This window comes from Sceloporus occidentalis, unplaced genomic scaffold (genome assembly GCF_023333645.1).
Source record: "Sceloporus occidentalis isolate IW3139 unplaced genomic scaffold, rSceOcc1.0.p SCAF_57, whole genome shotgun sequence".
NCBI classification, from domain to species: Eukaryota; Metazoa; Chordata; class Lepidosauria; order Squamata; family Phrynosomatidae; genus Sceloporus; species Sceloporus occidentalis.
In genome coordinates, this window is record NW_028317037.1 from 4837868 (window position 1) to 4858164 (window position 20297).

The following is a 20297-nucleotide window of genomic DNA, read 5'->3' on the forward strand; positions in this document are numbered from 1 at the left end:
TAGTAATGTATTGCTATGGGTCTGATGGTCTCACAGTGCTCTGTATCAACATGGAGAACTGTGGGACCAACGGGACTCCTAGCAATACATTACTAGGGCCCTTACCAAACGAGCTAAATTTGAAGTTATCCCAGGGTCAATGTGAGGGCAATGTGAAGGCAATACAGGGGCAATCATTGGGTTTCAAGTTTGTTTATCACACGACACCAAAGGCAATCAGCAGCCATCCTAAACACAATCGGGGGTCATTCCAGGGTTAGGTAAAGTTTCAAGTTTGTTTATCACACAATGCCAAACACAATCAGGAGCAATCCTAAACACAAATGGTGTCATTCCAGGGTTAGGTAAATTCAGGTGGAAAGAGGATTTACCTAACCCCAGAATGATCCTGAAATGACCCCTGATTGTGTTTAAGATGGCTATTATTATTATTATTATTATTATTATTAAACTTTATTTCTAGAGCGCTGTAATTATACACAGCGCTGTACAAAGTCGGTAAAATTAAGGAGTATATAAAAGCCTGCCCAAGGCGTACACTCTAAGATAATAACAATTAAATAGAGGAATAGATAAAATTACTATGTGGAAAGAAAAGACAAATCAAAAACATCAAATACAAAAGCAGATCACATCACATCAAACATTATTAGACAGTCAGATGACAATCACAAATTCCCTGAGAACGCTTCCCATGGCTTCCCAGTAGCCCATGGCTCCTGATTTAAACCCCACGATTGCCCCTGCATTGCCTTCACATTGACCCTGGGATAACTTCAAATTTTGCTCGTGTGATAAGGGCCTTGGACAGGGTAACTGCAAAAGTGCAACACAGAGAGCTTGGGAAGTTACCTTTTTTGGACAATACCAAAATTTCTCAGCCAGCATCCTGGAATTTGTCATCTAAAAAACCCTAACTTTTCCAAGTTCTTCAAGATAACAATTCTTGGATGGTTTCAGAGTAGTATGTTTCCCCCCAGTATGTTCCTACCTTTTTTGTTTCTTTTAATATGGAGTCGCTGCTGCTCCCGTTTGCTCCCATCAGTAGTAGTGACAAAGTGGATAAAGAATTAATATTAACACCATGCATGGTGCTTTATGATATAACATAAGCATAAGAGAAAGAAAGAAGGCAAATCCTTCACTTTGTGAAGTTTAAAGTCTTTAGACCAGCGGGTTTCAACATTTGTTCTACCCCAAAAGGTCCATGTTGTATCCGTGAGCCTCGAGTAAATGGTGGGAAGTGCTGCTTATGTTTCTTTGACTTTTTAAAAAGTATTGTGGGATTTGCACATTGTCCTGCAGTGTGGGGAGGTAAACCTTAATGCTGAGTCTAGCTTCTCCCTCATGCTTCACCCATTGGGTTTCTGATCTATAAGGGCCCGAACAGACAGGCCAAAATAAAGCTACTTCGGGTCACTTGGAGGCATGCTGTTTAAATGCTGCAGGCATCCTAAGAGTGTTTTTCAAACTTAAAGCAAACAGCCAGACACTTCCCATTTTGGACAGGGCGAAATGTCACATTTTTTGACATGATAATATGTTCTCTCTAGGAATCTCTAGGTCCTCCTCCAGTGCAACTCTATGGTCAATGTCTGTCGGACGATGACCACATAGTTGAGCTGGAGGACCTATAGGTTCCTAGAGGGAATATTCTACTAGGCCTTTGTAGCTCCTCCAGCGCAACTCTCTCTCTCTTTCTCTCTCTCTCTCTCTCTCTCTCTCTATATATATATATATATATATACACACACACACACACACACACACACACACACATATATATATAGAGAGAGAAAGAACATATATATATTCCTTGTGTGTGTGTATATAGACACATGCATATTTCTATATGCTACTAGAGTGTGTGTGTGTGTGTGTGTGTGTGTATGTACAGAGAGAGAGAGAGAGAACATATATATGTATTTCTAGTGTGTGTGTGTGTGTATATATTTTCCTCATATACTCCTAGATTGCTTACATATACATACATACATATATACACATATAGAAAGCAATATATATAAACAGAAAGAGCAGAAATATATTTATTTCTGGTGTATACACACACACATATTCCTATATACTCCTAGAGTGCTTACATACATATATATATATATGTATATATATATATATATATATAGAGAGAGAGAGAGAGAGAGAGAATATATATATTCCTGGTGTGTGTGTATGTATAGACAGAGAGAGAGAACATATATATGTATTCCTGGTGTCTATGTGTATATATTTTCCTCATATACTCCTAGATTGCTTTTATATATATATATATATACTGAAAGAGCACAAATATATTTATTTCTTGTATATATATATGTGTGTGTGTATATATACATACATATATATATATATATGAACACAATTCCTATATGCTCCTAGAGTGCTTATATATATATATATATATATATATATAGAGAGAGAGAGAGAGAGAGAGAAGGTATATATACACACATACATTCCTTGATGAGAGTGGTCTCCCCAAACCATGCCTGGGATAGTAGGGCTCCTCCAAGCCATCCCCCTCCCTCCCAGCTGCTGGGGATGATGGGGGCTGTAGTCCTGGCATCCTGCTCCCTCTGCAGGGCTCCCAGGTTCTCCCCATTTGTCTCAGGGCCCCCATGTCCTTCTGCCCCAGAGAAAGCCCCTCTCAAAGGCTGGGTCCCTTACCGGCCACTTCCACCTCGACCCCTTTCGCAGCTGCCTCCGAAGGAAACAAGCGGATGAGAAGCGGCTGAGTCCCATGATCTCAGGAAGAGAGAGGAAAGAAAGAAGGTGGGAGGAAGCCCCAGGGAGAAAGGCCTTCTAGGAAATGTAGTCCTGGCAGTGACCGCCTTTCAACTCTAGGAAGCGACTGATGGAGTCAAAGGGAACTACAACTCCCGGCAACCTCCAGCAAACAGAGAGAAAAGCACTTTGGCCCAATGCATCGTGGGAAATGGAGTTCGCCCCAGGGAAAAGGAAAAAGAGGCGGGCTTCATGCCCATTGGAGGTGAAGGGCGCCCGTGTGCAACCGAGAGAGGAGAGCATGCTGGGGAATGTAGTCTTTTGCCTTTCTGAGGACAGTGTTATTTACTATTATTATGATTATTTTACTGTGTGTTTAAGGTCCCCCAACTGTGCCCTTTCAGAGACTTTTTTTGGACTTCAGCTCCCAGAAGCCTCTGCCATGTTGGCCAACCGCCTGGGTTTCTGGGAGCTGAAGTCCAAGAAAACTCCCTTAAAGGGCAGAGTAGAGGCCTCGCCATCAACCAGCCCAAATAGCTACGACGCATGCGCACGCAACCCACAGGCGCGAAAGGGGAGGGGCGGGTTGACGCGCATGCGCAGTGCAGCCCTAGTTTCCACATTCTTGGCTGCTGAGGAAGGCAGTTGGTCAGAAAAGAACCCCTTGCTGCCTAGGGATAGTAGGCCCTCTGTGGCCCCAGGAGGAGAACGGCGGAGCCAGGGACCAGACTGCATCCCTGCCTTCCTTCCCAGCAGAAGAGGGGCCCTCAGGACAAGGAGGGAAAGGCCAGAAAGAGGAAGGCTCCCCATAACCCAGGAAGCACTTGGGGATGATGGGGTTTGTGGAAGGGGGTCACCGGGGCCAGGAGTGGGATGCAGGAACACTGGGGACAATGGGATTTGTGGCAGGGGGACACCAGGACCAGGATGGGATGCAGGAGCACTCTGGGGATGATGGAATAGGTCGCAGGGCGGCAGAGAGTAGGAAATGGCATGAAGGAAGAGGAGGGGGATGAAGGAGCAGGATTCAGGCGGTCACTGGGGCCAGGGTTCAAATGCAGGAGAGGGCAGGGGATGATGGGATAGGTCACAGGGGGTCACTGGGGCTAGGGTTCAGATGCAGGAGAAGACAAAGGATGATGGGATAGTTTGCACGGTGGCAGAGAGGACCAGATGGCATGAAGCAAGAGGAGGAGGATGAAGGAGCAGGATGCAGGGGGCCAAGCGCTTTATAAATAAAGGTTAATAATAATAAGGGGGGTGACATCCAAGTGTTTTTCGACACCAGACCAATTCGAAGTGACATCGAAGTGAGCTTGGAAGCGAATTTTGTGAATTCCCTCCCCCCCCCCCCCCCGATTTTACCAAAATGAGGGGTCACTTTGGACTCACTGCGGAAGCCCCATGGAAGGGGCGCCCATGGAAAGGAATGGCATCTGATAACACTTTCAGATACGTTCAGAGGGACTTGGCTTTTGTCCTGTATTGAGAGGAACCCTGGAGGCACAGTGGTTAAATGCCTGTCCTGCAGCCACTCACTCAAAACCACAGGGTTGCGAGTTCAAGACCAGAAAAAGGGCTCAAGCTTGACTCAGGCTTGCATCCTCCCAAGGAAGTTGCTAAAATGAGCACCCAGATTGTTGGGGGCAATTAGCTTAGGCAGTATCAAGCAATAGACAAATGACTATAGTTGTTCTATTATTATTATTATTATTATTATTAAATGAATACATACCTTCCTTTCCAGTTAATTGTTCAAACGGAGGCTGTGTATTTTGTTGTGAAATACTGCGATTTAGAGGAGCAAACAAGGTTTTCTTTTACGATAGAAAAAGTAAGTATAAAAATCTTTTTCTCAGCCAAATAGTATACAGTATTTAGCTTTTTAAATAAAGACCTTCTATAGAATTTTATAGCGTGTTTCATCTGCTTTGTGTTATTTTGATATGGCCTAAGGGCTAATCAATATGTATGTAAAGTATATGGGATTTATTCTTAATCCAGATATACTGCCTTACATGTAGAGAAATGTTTTTCCATCTTCATCATCATTATTATTATTATTATTATTATTTTGTTTTTCTATAAGGTCGAGGGCCAGCATGAGAATAAAGATACAAAAACATCCTTCCTTCCAAAACTGTTGCAGGTACATATTATTATTATTATTATTATTATTATTATTATTATTATTATTTTATTATATGTATAACCCACCCTTCAGCCCTAAACACTTTTAGTGGGGGAAAAATACTGAGAGGTAAAAGATACAATAGTAATTTAATTAGTGTCTCCAAAAAGAGTAACTGTGGTGGGCCTACGTGACTGACCTGTTTTTATTCTACTTCATTCATTCAACTGAAGGACAGAGCGCCTCTGAAGTGCCCCGGACACAAAGGTTCCTCATCTGCCACCAACGGAGGTAAGAGTCTGCTCTGAAGGAAAGATGGGCCTCAATGGAGGTGGAAACATCATGGGTTGATTCCTTCTCATTGCTCCAAATAGGCATGAAAAACAGACTTGGAATAGGGTTGCCATGATTCCCTTCCACAAAACTAGCACAAAATGTAGGACAAATTGTAGGGCATTTAAGAAAAATGGAGGACAAAAGCATTAATTAAACAGCATTATAAATTTGTGCTTCACACTCATGCTCAAAATGGAGGGCATTTTGACATTCTTCCTGGATAGAAGTCTGGGTGGCCTCACGCAAGTCACACACTCTCAGCTTTCTCCTCAGCAGAAAGCCATGGCAAACCTCTTCTGAGCAAATTTTGCCAAGCAAACCGCAGGAGAGGTTTGCTTTAAGGCCTCCATGAGGTGGACAACAACTTGAAGGTACACAATAATCAATAATAAGTAAGTATTGTTGCTTTAAGTGCAGCAGAGGGTTTATACTATTACTTTCAGAACAACTTTATAGCTCCTTTAAAGAACTAAAAGTCAGATTCCTTTGACTATTTTGCAGGTCTGTGAATTAGACAGTCGCAGGTGGTAAAAACTAGGTCATCTCTGTCTTGGAGTTTGGGACCAATGGCTTATTGTGATTGATTTCTATAGTGGAGATGTATCCTAAAATGCTGTATGAAAGCTAAGGATCAGTTTGCTGGCTCATGGAAGAGTCTTTCATTTCCATCTCTCAGCCTGGGCATTTTAAGGGTCCCTATGTATCATAGACAGACTCTCTTTTAGGGTACCTGCCTTCATATATTATGGGTGTTTTATCATCCACGTCTTGAAAATATTCAAAAGATATATAAATTCAAAAAAGCGCATGTTGATTTGCCATGTAGTACAAGACATGCCTGTGTTCGCCTGGAAAATGAGTATGCAAAGGGATCCCTATCTCCTTTTTGGTTGTTGATTCAGAGCTGCTGTGGATTTCTGTCTTCTCTTGAGATATGGGGCACAGTTTCATTACACTGGGTCGCTAAAATGAGTACCCAGATAGTTGGGATCAATTAGCTTACAGTTGTAAGCCGCTTAGACACTGATTAGCCAGTATATAAATGACTATAGTTGTTTTGTTGTTGTTATTATTATTATGAAGTGAATACATATCTTCCTTTCCAGCTGCTTGTCGAAACTGATGAAGGATATTTCACTATGAACTGGAAGAACAGACCAACATTTCTTTAATATAGAAAGAGTACTATACACAACTTTTCCTCGGCTGTACTTGGCTGAGGGGACCCAAGCCCAGGTCACATTATGTTTCCGTGAAGCAGCCAGGTGGGTATTTTCATCTTCCAACAGATAGTAAACTATATGTTATTTATTCTTAATTCGGAGATACTGCTTACATGTAGACAATTATATCAATATATCAATATGTAAGTTTTCTTTTTTCTCTAGAACCTTTTTTGTAAACTAAGGCAGGTTACATACCACCTGAAAGCAGCGGTCTGGCTCCACCGCCGGTTTCAGCGTCCGGGAGCCATAGCGGCCACACCGTGAGGCTCCCGGACGCTGCCGAGAATGAGCATAGAAATCGCGCTCCTTCTCGCGCCACGGAAAAGACACCGCAAAGCACAAGGGGCGCATTTGTGGCGTCATTTCCGGGGCGACACATGCGGACGCAACACGTCCAGCACATAAAGATGGCGGCGCCCGTGTGTATAGGGCACCGCCATCTTTATGCCCCCGTCACGTGCTAGGGGTGAGTCCGGTATGGACACTAGGTCCCGGCCCAACCCTAGCACGTGACGGAGGCGCCAAAAGAGCCCGTGTGTAACGGGCCTAAGAGATCTGGTCTTTTAGAGCATCTTGGAAGGAGGAATAATAAGATAACTCATAATTTTGATTATCACTAAGTGTTATTTGTTGTAATTATCTTTGTTATGTGTATTGTATTGTATGATGGGTGTTTATCTATGTTGATTAATTAAGAACATGCAGAAGAAGGGGAAGGACTGGAGTTCCCTTGGGGTTCCCTTGGGGTTCCCTTCCATCTCTAGGACGTTATGTATTCCTGCATGGCAGAAGAAGGGGATGGACTGGATGGCCCTTGGGGTTCCCTTTTATCTCTAGGACTCTATGAATTCCTGCATGGCAGAAGAAGGGGAAGGACTGGATGGCCCTTGTCTCTAGGACTCTTTGTATTCCTGCATGGCAGAAGAAGGGGCTGGACTGGATGGCCCTTGAGGGTCCCTTCGAGCTCTAGGACTCTATGAATTCCTCCATGGCAGAAGAAGAGGATGGACTGGATGGCCCTTGGGGTTCCCTTCCATCTCTATGTATTCCTGCATGGTAGAAGAAGGGGATGGACTGGATGGCCCTTGTCTCTAGGACTCTTTGTATTCCTGCATGGCAGAAGAAGGGGCTGGACTGTATATCCCTTGGGGTCCCTTCTCTCTCCAGGATCCTATGTGTTCCTGCATGGCAGAAGAAGGGGCTGGACTGGATGGCCCTTGGGGGTCCCTTCAATCTTCCTGATCCTATGTATTCCTGCATGGCAGAAGAAGGGGAAGGACTGGGTGGCCTTTGTGGGTCCATTCCATCCTCCTGATCCTATGTATACCTGCATGGCCGAAGAAGGGGATGGACTGGATGGCCCTTCGGGGCCCATTCCATCCTCCTGATCCTATGTATTCCTGCATGGCAGAAGAAGGGGAAGGAATGGGTGGCCCTTGCGGGTCCATTCCATCTTCTTTATCCTATGTATTCCTGCCTGGCAGAAGAAGTGGATGGACTGGATGGCCCTTGGGGGTCCCTTCCATCTTTCTGATCCTATGTATTCTTGCATGGCAGAAGAAGGGGCTTCACTGGATGGCCCTTAGGGGCCCCTTCCATCTTCTTGATCCTATGTATTCCTGCATGGCAGAAGAAGGGGGAGGACTGGGTGGCCCTTGGGGATCCACCCCATCCTCCTGATCCTATGTATTGCTGCCTGGTAGAAGAAGGGGATGGACTGGATGGCCCTTGGGGGTCCCTTCCATCTTCTTGGTCTTAGATATTCCTGCAAGGACTGGGTAGCCCTTGGGGGTCCATTCCATCTTCCTGGTCTTCTGTATTCCTGCATGGCAGAAGAAGGGGATGGACTGGATGGCCCTTTGGGGTACCTTCCATCTTCCTGATCCTTCTTTTGCCATGCAGAAATACATAGGGTCCTAGAGATGGAACCCCAAGGGCCATCCAGTTCATAACCTTCTTCTTCCATGCAGGAATACATAGAGTCCTAGAGATGGAAGGGACCCCGAGGACCATCCAGTCCAGCCCCTTCTTTTGTCATGTAGGAATACATAGGGTGCTAGAGATGGAAGGGATCCCCAAGGGCATTCCAGTCCATCCCTTCTTCTGCCATGCAGGAATACATAGAGTCCTAGAGATAGAAGGGAACCCCAAAGGCCATCCAGTCCATCCCCTTCTTCTGCCATGCAGGAATACTTAGAGTCCTAGAGATCGAACTGATACCCAAGGGCCATCCAGTCCATCCGCTTCTTCTGCCATGCAGGAATACATGGAGTCCTTGAGATGGAAGGGAACCCCAAGGGCCATCCAGTCCTTCCCATTCTTCTGCCATGCAGGAATACATGGAGTCCTTGAGATGGAAGGGAACCCCAAGGGCCATCCAGTCCTTCCCATTCTTCTGCCATGCAGGAATACATAGAATCCTCCGGGAGGCCAAGGGCCAAAATCAGTTTCCTTCCTCTTGCTTCCCCTGAAGCTGTCCAAGGTGGTCCATGGGTCTTCTGGGTACACTGACCATTCCCCCTCCTGCCTTTGTATTGTGGCTAAAAACTGCCTCCTAGAAGCTGAAGGGAGGGTCTTCCATTTCGCAGTCTGCCCTCCTCCATCCGAAGAGGACTGACTTCCCAAAGTGGCCTTTCCAGTAGGTCTTTCGTCTTGTCAGCCTCCTGGGCTGAGGCTCCAGGCAGGTTGCCATAATTGTCCACTAAAACCTGTGACAAAATGTAGGACAAATTGTAGACCAAACTGTATGACAACTGCAGGACAAAACTCAGCCCAAAATGCAGGACATGTAAGGTCCTCAATTTCCCTTAAATGTCCTACATTTTGGGCTGAGTTTTATCCTGCAGTTGTCCTACAGTTTGGTCTATATTTTGTTCCACATTTTGTCCCAGGTTTTAGTGGACAATTATGGCAACCCAGAAGGCTGGCTGCTGGTGGCTCTGGAATCCTGGGTTCAGGCCAGTGGCAACAGAGCCCCCCACGTGGACTGCCACGGCCTCAGAGAGGTCTGGCCACAACGAGCGGACAGTGAAAGTGTCCACCAACATGATGAGCAGAGAGTCCTTCCAGAGATCTGGGTGCAAATGTCAAGGTCCGGTTCATGTGTCAGTCAATGGCAAGCTCCAGGAAAAGAGAGTCCCTCTGAAACTCTAGGAGGAACTTCCTGAGAGTAAGGGCTGTTTGGCACTGGAAGACATTGCCTTGAAGCGTAATGGAGTCTCCTTCTTTGGAGGCTGTCTTTAAGCAGAGGCTGGATGTTCATCTGTCAATGGGGCTGCTTTGATGGAGAGTTCCTGCATGGCAGAAGAAGAAGGGGCTTGGACTGGAGCAGGGCCCTTCTTGGGGCCTCTTCCAACTCTAGGATCCTTTCCCTCAGAGTCCTCCTCCAAGCCTCCTCTCTAGGGTTGGACGGCATTTTAGGGCCGGGCGGAAGTGCGGCCTTCTTAGGGCTCTAGCTCCGCCCCTTTCCTCCTCCTTTGTGCCGAAATCGCTGCCTGGCGGAAGTGGGAGGGAGGGGGCTCGGCTTCCGGTGCTCCAAGGAGGAGGAGGTGAGTGACCCCTTCCCTCTTCTTCTGGGCCTTTGGGGATGATGGGATAGGAGATCACTCGCATAAAAAGTCCTCCAACATTTGGGGGAAGGACGGGGTCTGAGTATGGAGGGTAATAGCAATGATAACGATACAGCTGCCGCCTCCCTTTCGCCCGGGGCTTCCCTTCTCCTTTCCTGGTTTGCGGACAAAGGCAGCCTTTGGAAGGAAGAAGAGCAGCTGGCCCTCCAGAACCAGAACCAGAGGGACCTTGCCTTGGAAAGTGGGATCTGGGGAACGGGAGGGAGGGCCAGGTTCTGAGTGGGCCATTAAGGGAGAGTGAGTGGGCCCTGCCTCCCGCCTCCCTCTTCTGGGCCTTTGGGGGATGATGGGATAGGCGACCCTTCCCAGAAAGAGACCTTGGACATTCGGAGGGGGCTGAATATGGACAGCGGACTATGAACGTCCCAAAGGAAGGAAGAGGACTCCTCTCAGAGTGCATCCCCCAGAATCCCCTGGTCAGAATGGCTCTAAAGAGGGGATTCTGAGTGTTGTCTTCATCCCTGAAGAGGAGGCATTGCTCCTCCACTCAGGACCCCTTCCTCTCTGACTGCATCCCCCAGAATCCCCTGGTCAGAATGGCTCTAAAGAGGGGATTCTGGGTGTTGTCTTCATCCCTGAAGAGGAGGCATTGCTCATCCATTCAGGATGGCTTCCTCTCGGACTCCACCCCCAAGAATCCCTTGGTCAAAATGGCTCTAAATGGGGGATTCTGGGCGTTGCATTCATTCCTGAAGAGGATGCATTACTCATCCACTCAGGACTCCTTCCTCTTGGACTGCATCCCCCATAATCCCCTGGTCAGAATGGCTCTAAATGGGGGGTTCTGGGTGTTGCCTTCATCCCTGAAGAGGAAGCATTGCTCTTCCACTCAGGACTCCTTCCTCTCAGACTCATCCCCAGAATCCCTGGAGCTTGGTGCAGAGACAGGGGGATGTCTTAGTGCTTCTTCCTCTTGGATCCTGGGATCTGGAGCTACTTGGAGGGATTGAGGATTCTCCAAAAGACATCTCTAGCATCAGAGTTCAGGGAACTGGGCTGGAAAGTCCTAAGGGCCCCCAAAACTGCAGCCTCCCAGAGTCTCTAGGAGAGCCCCCTTCTCCATGGGCAGATGCCCCTGGACCCGCTTTGGCTTCCCCTGGTTCATGGGGGGCAGGGAAGGGGCTGCTTGGCTCCCAATGTGTCAAGGGGGTTCTTTGGGAAGGGGAAACCCCTGCACCCCCAAATAGATCCAGGGTCAGAAGAGGGCTCAGACAGGGGGGTCCCACTAGGTCCCATGGTCCAGCAGGAAGGAGGGGGGCCCTTTCCCAGCCTCCTTTGAGGGTTCCATCTGGGCGCTGGGGCCCCTTCTCCTCTCTGGAGGGACTTTTGGGGAAGCAGAGCCTGACCTGCCCCCTTCCCTTCTTCCTCCCCTTAGGAAACCCCAAAGAAAGGAAGAGGAGCTGCACATTCGGACATGAGAGAATGGCAAAGGAGAAGGAGCTCCGAGGGAAGATGGAGGAAGAACAGTCCCTGGAGAAAGGTAACTGAGAACCCAAGAGGGAAGGAAAGAGGGGGACCCAAAGGGTGCTCAGCAATGGTTCCTTTTCATCCTGGGGAGAAGTGACCAGTGGGGTGTCCAGTGGGGCTCTGTCCTGGGCCCAGGGCTATTCAACATCTTTATCAATGACTTGGAGGACAGAATTGGGGGCATACGCATCAAATTTGCAGATGACACCAAATTAGGAAGAGTAGCTAATACTCCAGAGGACAGGATCAAGATTCAAAATGACCTGAATAGACTAGAAAGTTGGACCACAGCTAACAAAATGAACTTCAACAGGGAGAAATGTAAGGTACTCCACTTAGGGCAGGGAAATAAAATGCACAGATATAGGATTATGGGGGACAGCTGGCTGAACATTAAACTTATACGTGTGAAAGGGATCAAGGAGTCCAAGTAGACCACAGGTTGAACATGAGTCAACAGTGTGATGCGGCAGCTAACAAGGCCAATACAATTTTAGGTTGCATCAGTAGAAGTACAGTGTCTAGATCAGTGATGGCGAACCTATGGCACACATGCCAGAGGTGGCACTCAGAGCCCTCTCTGTGGGCACACATGCTGTCGCCCTCGCACAGAGTTTGTCAAAGTTTCTTACTAGAAAGCCAGAGGGACGTGGCACTTTGCAAGAAATAAGTGGGGCCTAGGTTGCAATTTGGGCACTCGGTCTGTAAAAGGTTCACCATCACATGTCTAGATCAAGGGAAGTAATAGTGCCACTATATTCTGCTTTGGTCAGGCCCCACCTGGAATATTGTTTCCAGTTCTGGGCGGCACAATTCAAAAAGGATGTGGAGAAACTGGAGCCATGTGTCCAAAGGAGGGTGACTAAAATGGTGAAAGGTCTGGAAACCATGAAGCCCTATGAGGAACGACTTAGGGAGCTGGGGAAGTTTAGCCTGGAGAAGAGAAGGTTAAGAGGTGATATGATAGCCCTGTTTAAATATCTGAAGGGTTGTCATGTTGAGGAGGGAGCAAGCTTGTTTTCTGCTGCTCCAGAGACTAGGACCCAATGGAGCAATGGATGAAGGATACAGGAAAAGAGATTCCACCTCAACATTAGGAGGAAATTCCTGACAGTAAGGGCTGTCCGACAGTGGAATACATTCCTTCCTCGGAAATTATGTGGAGTCTCCTTCTTTAAAGGTCTATAAACAGAGGCTGGATGGCCATCTGTTGGGTATGCTTTGATAGAGATTTCCTGCATGGCAGGGGCTTGGACTGTATGGCCCTTGTGGTCTCTTCCAGCTCTATGATTCTGTGATTCACTGCCCCATGGCCATCTCCCTCTGGCCCCTCTCAGTCCCAGGTTGGCCTTAGAGAAAGGGAACTGACCCCCGAGAGAGAGAAAGAAAGAGCGGGACCCCCAAGACCCCTTCCTCTCTGCCCCATGGCCTACTCCCTTTGGCCCCTCTCAGTCCCAGGTTGGCCTTAGAGAAAGGGAACTGACCCTGAAGAGAGAGAGAGAAAGAGGGGGACCCCCAAGATCCCTTCCTCTCTGCCTCATGGCCTTCTCCCTCTGGCCCCTCTCAGTCCCTGGTTGGCCTTAGAGAAAGGGAACTGACCCCCAAGAGAGAGTGAGAAAGGAATAGGGGGACCCCCAGGACCCCTTCCTCTCTGCCTCATGGCCTTCTTCCTCTGGCCCCTCTCAGTCCCAGGTTCACCTTAGAAAAAGGGAACTGAACCCCAAGAGAGAGAGAAAGAGAGGGACCCCCAAGACCCCTTCCTCTCTGCCCCATGGCCTTCTTCCTCTGGCCCCTCTCAGTCCCAGGTTGGCCTTAGAGAAAGGGAACTGACCCCAAGAGAGAGAGAAAAGAAGAGGGGGAACCCCAAGATCCTTTCCTCTCTGCCCCATGGCCTTCTCCCTCTGGCCCCTCTCAGTCCCAGGTTGGCCTTAGAGAAAGAGAACTGACCCCAAGAGAGAGAGAAAGAGGGGACCCCCAAGACCCCTTCCTCTCTGCCCCATGGCCTTCTCCCTCTGGCCCCTCTCAGTCCCAGGTTGGCCTTAGATAGGGTTGCCATAAGTCAGGACCTCCAAACCGGGACAAATGTAGGACACATTGTTTAAAAATGGACACACAAAAAAATTGGAGGGTTTTTTAAAAATGTTAATATAAATGCATGTTTTTTAGGCATGATCAAAATGGAGGACATTTTCGCATCATTCCTAGACAGGTGGCAGAAATGGACTTGCCCTCGGGTTCAACTGTACTTCTCAGAAGTGTGTACTTGGTCAAGGGACTGTGGTTTTTCTTCACTGCGCATGAGTTTGTAAAAATCACAGCAAGTTACACTGGCCATGCCTCAGAGGCTTGTTGATATCAATATCACCACCATCATCATCTCTATAATTGTCCAAGAAAGGCAGACTTTTTAGCATTCAAAGCACCATAAATACACAGAAAATGCACTTGCATATATTTAATAATAAAAAATAATGGGGAAAAAACAACAAGGCAGGGATGTGTGTGTGTGTGTGTGTGTGTGTATAAAATAAAAATTAATGTAATAAAATAAAAAAACAAGCAACAGTAAAAATTAATAAAATGAAATGAAAAACAATAATAAAAATTAATAAAATAAAATAAAAACAAGCAAATAAAAATTAATGAAATAAAATAAAAACAAGCAATAATAAAAGTCAATAAAATAAATTAAAAACAAGCAATAATAAAAATAAATGCAATAAAATAAAAACAAGCAATAATAAAAATTAATAAAATAAAAAAAACAAAAATAAGTATTTTATATTTTTAAAAATTAATTAATAAAAACCCCAAGGCAGACCTGAAATGGCCCCTGACTCACCTTTACACCTCCTCCAGCTCTTCATCCTCCTCCTACCTCCCCTCCTCGGCGCAAGGGCTCGCATGTGGACAATGTGCGTGTGCTGCCGCTGGCCCATGCTGCGGCTGGGGCGGCACGTGCAAGGGAAAAGGAGCCCATCCTCTTTGGCCAGCTGGCCAATGGCAGGCTGGCCCAAGGGGACAAGCTGCTCTGTCATAGCCCCGCGCGCGGGCAGCAAAGCCCCGCTGTGGGTGGTGCGGCAGCGGCAGCGGCAGCGGCAGCGCTGCGAGGAGGAGGAAGGCGGCGCTGCCCAGGAGCAGGAGGGCGGTGCTGCCCAAGAAGAGGAGGAGGAGGTAGGTTGGCGGCCAGCCGCATTAGCGGCCGCGGCAATGGTCGCATGAGAGGGGCTGGCCCGGAGGCGGGACAAAGGCTGGGGTTGGGGGGGAACTGGATCAGGGCAAGCAGGGGGCCCCCAAAAGCGGAATTGTCCCGGGGGCATCCCTAGCCTTAGAGAAAGGGAACTGACCCCCAAGAGAGAGAGAAAGAAAGAGGGGGACCCCAAGACCCCTTCCTCTCTGCCTCGTGGCCTTCTCCCTCTGGCCCCTCTCAGTCCCAAATTGGCCTTAGAGAAAGGGAACTGACCCCAAGAGAGAGAGAAAGAAAGAGGGGGGCCCCAAGACCCCTTCCTCTCTGCCCCATGGCCTTCTCCCTCTGGCCCCTCTCAGTCCCAGGTTGGCCTTAAGAGAAAGGGAACTGACCCCCAAGAGAGAGAGAAAGAAAGAGGGGGATCCCAAGACCCCTTCCTCTCTGCCCCATGGACTTCTCCCCTTAGAGACCACTCAGGGGTCATGCAGTCCAAACTCCTGTAGCTTGAATCCATTGCTCTAGATCCTATACTCTGGAGCAGCAGAAAACAAACTTGCTCCTTCTTCAATAGGAGACAGCTTCAAATCCTTAAACAGGACTATCATGTCACTTAACCTTCTCTTCTCCAGGCTAAACATAGACAGCCATTCCCTCAGTCTCTCCTCATTAGGGCTTCATGGTTTCCAGACCCTTCTCCTCAGGAAGCCCCTCTGTTGAATAGTCCCTGGCATTGATGTCAGGCTAATCGGTAGGTAATACTTTGGATCCTCTTTTGTTCCCCTTTTTGAAGATGGAGACAACATTGACCCTCCTCCAATCTGCTGGGACGTCTCCAGGAGTCCTCAAAGATTATTGCCAATGGCTCTGAGATTACTTCTGCCCGTTCTTTCCATCTGCCCTTCTCCATGAATTCGCACCACATCCTGCCCACATCCAGCCCCAGCTATTGTCCTGAGCGCCAAGGTGGCCCCGCTCCCATTCCTTCTGTAGGACCTGGACTGGCTGAGGGAGCGCAAGGCAGGCCACAACACAGAAGACGCACATCTGTCTCCACTCAACATCTGGAATGGTGTCCCACTGGACTAATGGCAAGACCAGTCCTCTAATGCCTTGCCTCTTTCTTGGCATTTCCTTGGCGCCATGGAAGAAATCAGGAAGCGGAGCAGTTAAGTCAGAGTTTTAGGGAGCACCTTTGGAGGACCACATAGGGAATGTTTTAAATTTGCTGTTCACCACTTGAGTCCCTATATTGGGAGAAAGGCAGGATATGTCAATAAAACATCCATAACAACAAGGTCTATGTATTCTCTCTCTCTTTTTGGCAGAAGGTCCCAAACCAGATCTCATCTCCTGTCTGGAAGGAGGAGGAGACCCCTTTGACCAGGGCTCCATGGAAGGAGAAGGAGCTGCAGGTACCTGCCTAGATCTTAGTCAAGAGATGTCCTCCTCTCTGGGGATGAAGGGGCAGAGGGCCTGGGGAAGGTCTCTGACCCATGGGTGGATTGTGAATGGTTCTCTTGGGCCGGCCGTACCCAGTGACCTCTGGCGCAAGACAAAGGCATGGATAGCAATATCGTTCTTCAGGCCAACTCAAACATTTCCCACATTCCATGCTCAGTTTATCCCCAGGTTTTAGTGCAATTCATACTTGTAAAACTGCCCTCAGCAGGATAAAGTCCCTAGTCCTGGCCTTGGTCCTCCTTCCCTTTTCTGTCAGATAGAAGAGACTGACACTAGGAAGTTCGTTTTCCCATTTCAGGGAGTCTTCTTCCTCCAGTCTTGCAAGACCTGTTGAGTTTCCTTTGCTTCTCAGAAGCTTCTGGAACTTGAAACTCCTCTTGTATAACATGAGAATGAACATCTGAGTCTATTGGAGCTAAAGGGGAAATTGACCAGAATGGAATAGATGGTTTCTTAGCTGAGAGAGTCTCATATTCCAAAGGGAAGTAAATCATGTTTAAAGTAATGGGGAGAATATAAAATAAAGTAATTCAGATTGATTCTGTGCTTGGCTCCTAATTGGTTTTCCTTTTTCCTGAAGCAGGTAATGAGCAGCAGAGAGAGAACTATGAGGAGCCACCTGCGACATTAATGGAAATTATGGAGCCTTTCATGGAAGCAGAAGAGTTTGGAAATCAAAAGGAACAGAAAAGGAAAAGGGGAAACCAAAGGAAAAACGAAGAGATCAACTTCTCTGCCTCTCATGATGCCATACTTTCTGAACATCTGACTTCAAGCTCAGATCAAGAAGAGTGTCCGGTCTGTGGGAGAATATGCAAATATAAATCATTATTGAACTCACACTTCAGTGTTCCCATGGGAAAGACACCATATGAATGCATGGAATGTGGGAAGAGCTTCAGTCAGAGTGGAAATCTATGTTTACATCAAAGAAGCCACACTGGGGAGAAGCCATACAATTGCATGGAATGTGGGAAGAGCTTCAGCGACAGTGGAACTCTATGTAAACATAAAAGAATCCGCACAGGAGAAAGGCCATATAAATGCATGGAATGTGGGAAGAGTTTTAATCTCAGTGGAACTCTACATTCACATCAAAGAACCCACACAGGGGAGAAACCACATAAATGCATGGAATGTGGGAAGAGCTTCAGTCAGAGTGGAAATCTACACAGACATCAAAGAAGCCACACTGGGGAGAAGCCATGCAAATGCATGGAATGTGGGAAGAGCTTCAGTCTCAGTGCAAATCTACATAAACATCAAAGAATCCACACAGGAGAAAAACCATATAAATGCATGGAATGTGGGAAGAGCTTCAGTGAGAGTGGAAGTCTACATACACATCAAAGAACCCACACAGGACAAAGACCATATAAATGCATGGAATAGTGGAAATCTACGTTTACATCAAAGATCCCACACAGGGGAGAAGCCATACAAGTGCATGGAATGTGGGAAGAGCTTCACTGAGAGTGGAAGTCTACATACACATCAAAGAATCCACACAGGAGAAAGACCATATAAATGCATGGAATGTGAGAAGAGCTTCAGTAACAGTGGAAATCTACGTTTACATCAAAGAAGCCACACAGGGGAGAAGCCATACAAATGCATGGAGTGTGGGAAGAGTTTCAGTGACAGTGGAACTCTATGTAAACATCAAAGAATCCACACAGGAGAAAGACCATATAAATGCATGGAATGTGGGAAGAGCTTCAGTTGGAGTGGACAACTACATATACATCAAAGAACCCACACAGGGGAGAAACCATATAAATGCATGCAATGCGGGAAGAGCTTCAGTCAGAGTGGGCATCTACATTCACATGAAAGAACCCACACAGGAGAGAAACCATATAAATGCATGGAATGCGGAAAGAGCTTCAGTGACAGTGGAACTCTACGTAAACATCAAAGAACCCACACAGGGGAGAAACCATATAAATGCATGGAATGCGGAAAGAGCTTCAGTCTCAGTGGAAGTCTACATATACATCAAAGAGCCCACACAAAGGAGAAACTATATGAATGCATGGAATGTGGGAAGAGCTTCAGTCAGAGTGGAAGTTTACGTTTACATCAAAGAACCCACACAGGAGAGAAACCCTATAAATGCATGGAATGTGGGAAGAGCTTTAATCGAAGTGAAACTCTACATTTACATCAAAGAACCCACACAGGGGAGAAACCCTATAAATGCATGGAATGTGGGAAGAGCTTCAGTGAGAGTGGAACTCTACGTAATCATCAAAGAACACATACAGGGGAGAAACCATATCAATGCATGGAATGTGGGAAGAGCTTCACTCTGAGTAATAACCTACGTCTACATCAAAGAACACATACAGGGGAGAAACCCTATAAATGCATGGAATGTGGGAAGAGCTTCAGTCAGAGTGGAAGTTTACGTTCACATCAAAGAACCCACACAAAGGAGAAACCATATAAATGCATGGAATGCGGGAAGAGCTTCAGTCACGGTGGAAATTTACGTTCGCATCAAAGAACCCACATGAGAGAAACCCTGTAAATGCATGGAATATAGAATGGGATAATAAAGTGGCATACCTTATCTAAAAATGCTCAATGAAGGCTTGTCTTTGGGAATTTATGTCTTTTTTGCAATCTTTTCGAAACTTGGATAGCTGATTAAATTGATGTTTCTGCTGACCTGCATTTTTCAGGGTCCAAATGGAGTCCTGTAGGATCCCCAACTCTGGCAAAAACTGCCTGAATTCGGCCAGAAGACCCTCCCCGACCCCTGGGTTCCTCCCTGGAAGGAAAGAAGGACGAGATCGTATATGCCAAAAATTCTTCCAACTCTGTGATTCTATGATTTGTGACTAACGTTAGTGAAAAAAAGGATTCTGTATGGTGTGAAACGAGGAAGTGGCAGCCAATGATGCTGTGAGTGATCTCGACCCTACTGAAGCCACTATGGACCTCACTGGCACAGCGTCCCTTTCCTCCTGAGGGGAACTGTGTTGGGTTGCGAGGAAGAGCTGCATACTTAGAGTTTGGCCACTGAAGTCGGTCCACGGGCGCTGTTCTCCTTCATGGCAATGAAGGCGAATCCGCCGCAGTTGGCACGGGATGCATGGCTTTCAATGTGCGCCTTAGAATCATAGAATCGTAGAGTTGGAAGAGACCACTAGGGCCATCCAGTCCAACCCCCTGCCATGCAGGAAATCCAAATCAAAGCATCCCTGACAGATGGCCATCCAGCTTCTGTTTAAAGACCTCCAAGGAAGGAGACTCTATCACCTTCCGAGGAAGTGCATTCCACTGTCAAACAGCCCTTACTGTCAGGAAGTTCCTCCTAATGTTCAGGTGGAATCTCTTTTCCTGTACCTTGCATCCATTGTTCCGGGTCCTGTTCTCTGGAGCAGCAGAAAACAAGCTTGCTCCCTCCTCAATATGACATCCTTTCAAATATTTAAACAGGGCTATCATATCACCTCTTAACCTTCTTTTCTCCAGGCTAAACATCCCCAGCTCCCTAAGTCGTTCCTCATAGGGCATGGTTTCCAGACCCTTCACCATTTTTGTCGCCCTCCTTTGGACATGCTCCAGTTTCTCAATGTCCTTTCTGAATTGTGGCGCCCAGAACTGGACACAATATTCTAGGTGGGGCCTGACCAAAGCAGAAAACAGTGGCACTATTACTTCTCTTGATCTAGACACTATACTTCTATTGATGCAGCCTAAAATAGCATTGGCCTTTTTAGCTGCCGCATCACACTGTTCACTCATGTTCAACTTGTGCTCTACTTGGACTCCTAGATCCCTTTCACACGTAGTTTCATTCAGCCAGGTGTCACCCATCCTATATCTGTGCATTTTATTTTTCCGCCCTAAGTGCAATACCTTACATTTCTCTGTGTTGAATTTCATTTTGTTAGCTTTGGCCCAGCTTTCTAGTCTATTCAGGTCATTTTGAATCTTGATCCTGTCCTCTGGGGTATTAGCTATTCCCCCTAATTTGGTATCATCTGCAAATTTGATAAGTATGCTCCCAATTCTGTCATCCAGGTCATTGATAAAGATGTTGAATAGCACTGGGCCCAGGACAGAGCCCTGTGGGACCCCACTGGTCACTTCTCTCCAGGATGAAA

General features: G+C 47.0%; 2 protein-coding genes across 2 annotated transcripts in view; one reads left to right on the forward strand and one right to left on the reverse strand.

Moving 5' to 3' along the window:
• The window catches only part of LOC149287748 (uncharacterized), a 792175-nt gene that overhangs the window by 513090 nt on the left and 258788 nt on the right, over positions 1-20297 (reverse strand). The window lies entirely within an intron of this gene.
• On the forward strand, positions 3334-19420 carry LOC149287761 (uncharacterized). The gene is made up of 8 exons (XM_089492614.1): positions 3334-3580; positions 4490-4576; positions 4832-4891; positions 5107-5164; positions 6316-6474; positions 11440-11544; positions 16044-16130; positions 16760-19420. Exon 8 carries the CDS (start codon positions 17051-17053, stop codon positions 18710-18712), a length of 1662 nt encoding a protein of 553 aa, XP_089348740.1. The 5' UTR covers positions 3334-3580; positions 4490-4576; positions 4832-4891; positions 5107-5164; positions 6316-6474; positions 11440-11544; positions 16044-16130; positions 16760-17050; the 3' UTR covers positions 18713-19420.

What these genes read in the sequence shown, in the direction of transcription:
- LOC149287761 (XM_089492614.1), top strand. Translation starts at nt 17,051, where the DNA reads ATGAATGCATGGAATGTGGGAAGAGCTTCAGTCAGAGTGGAAATCTAT.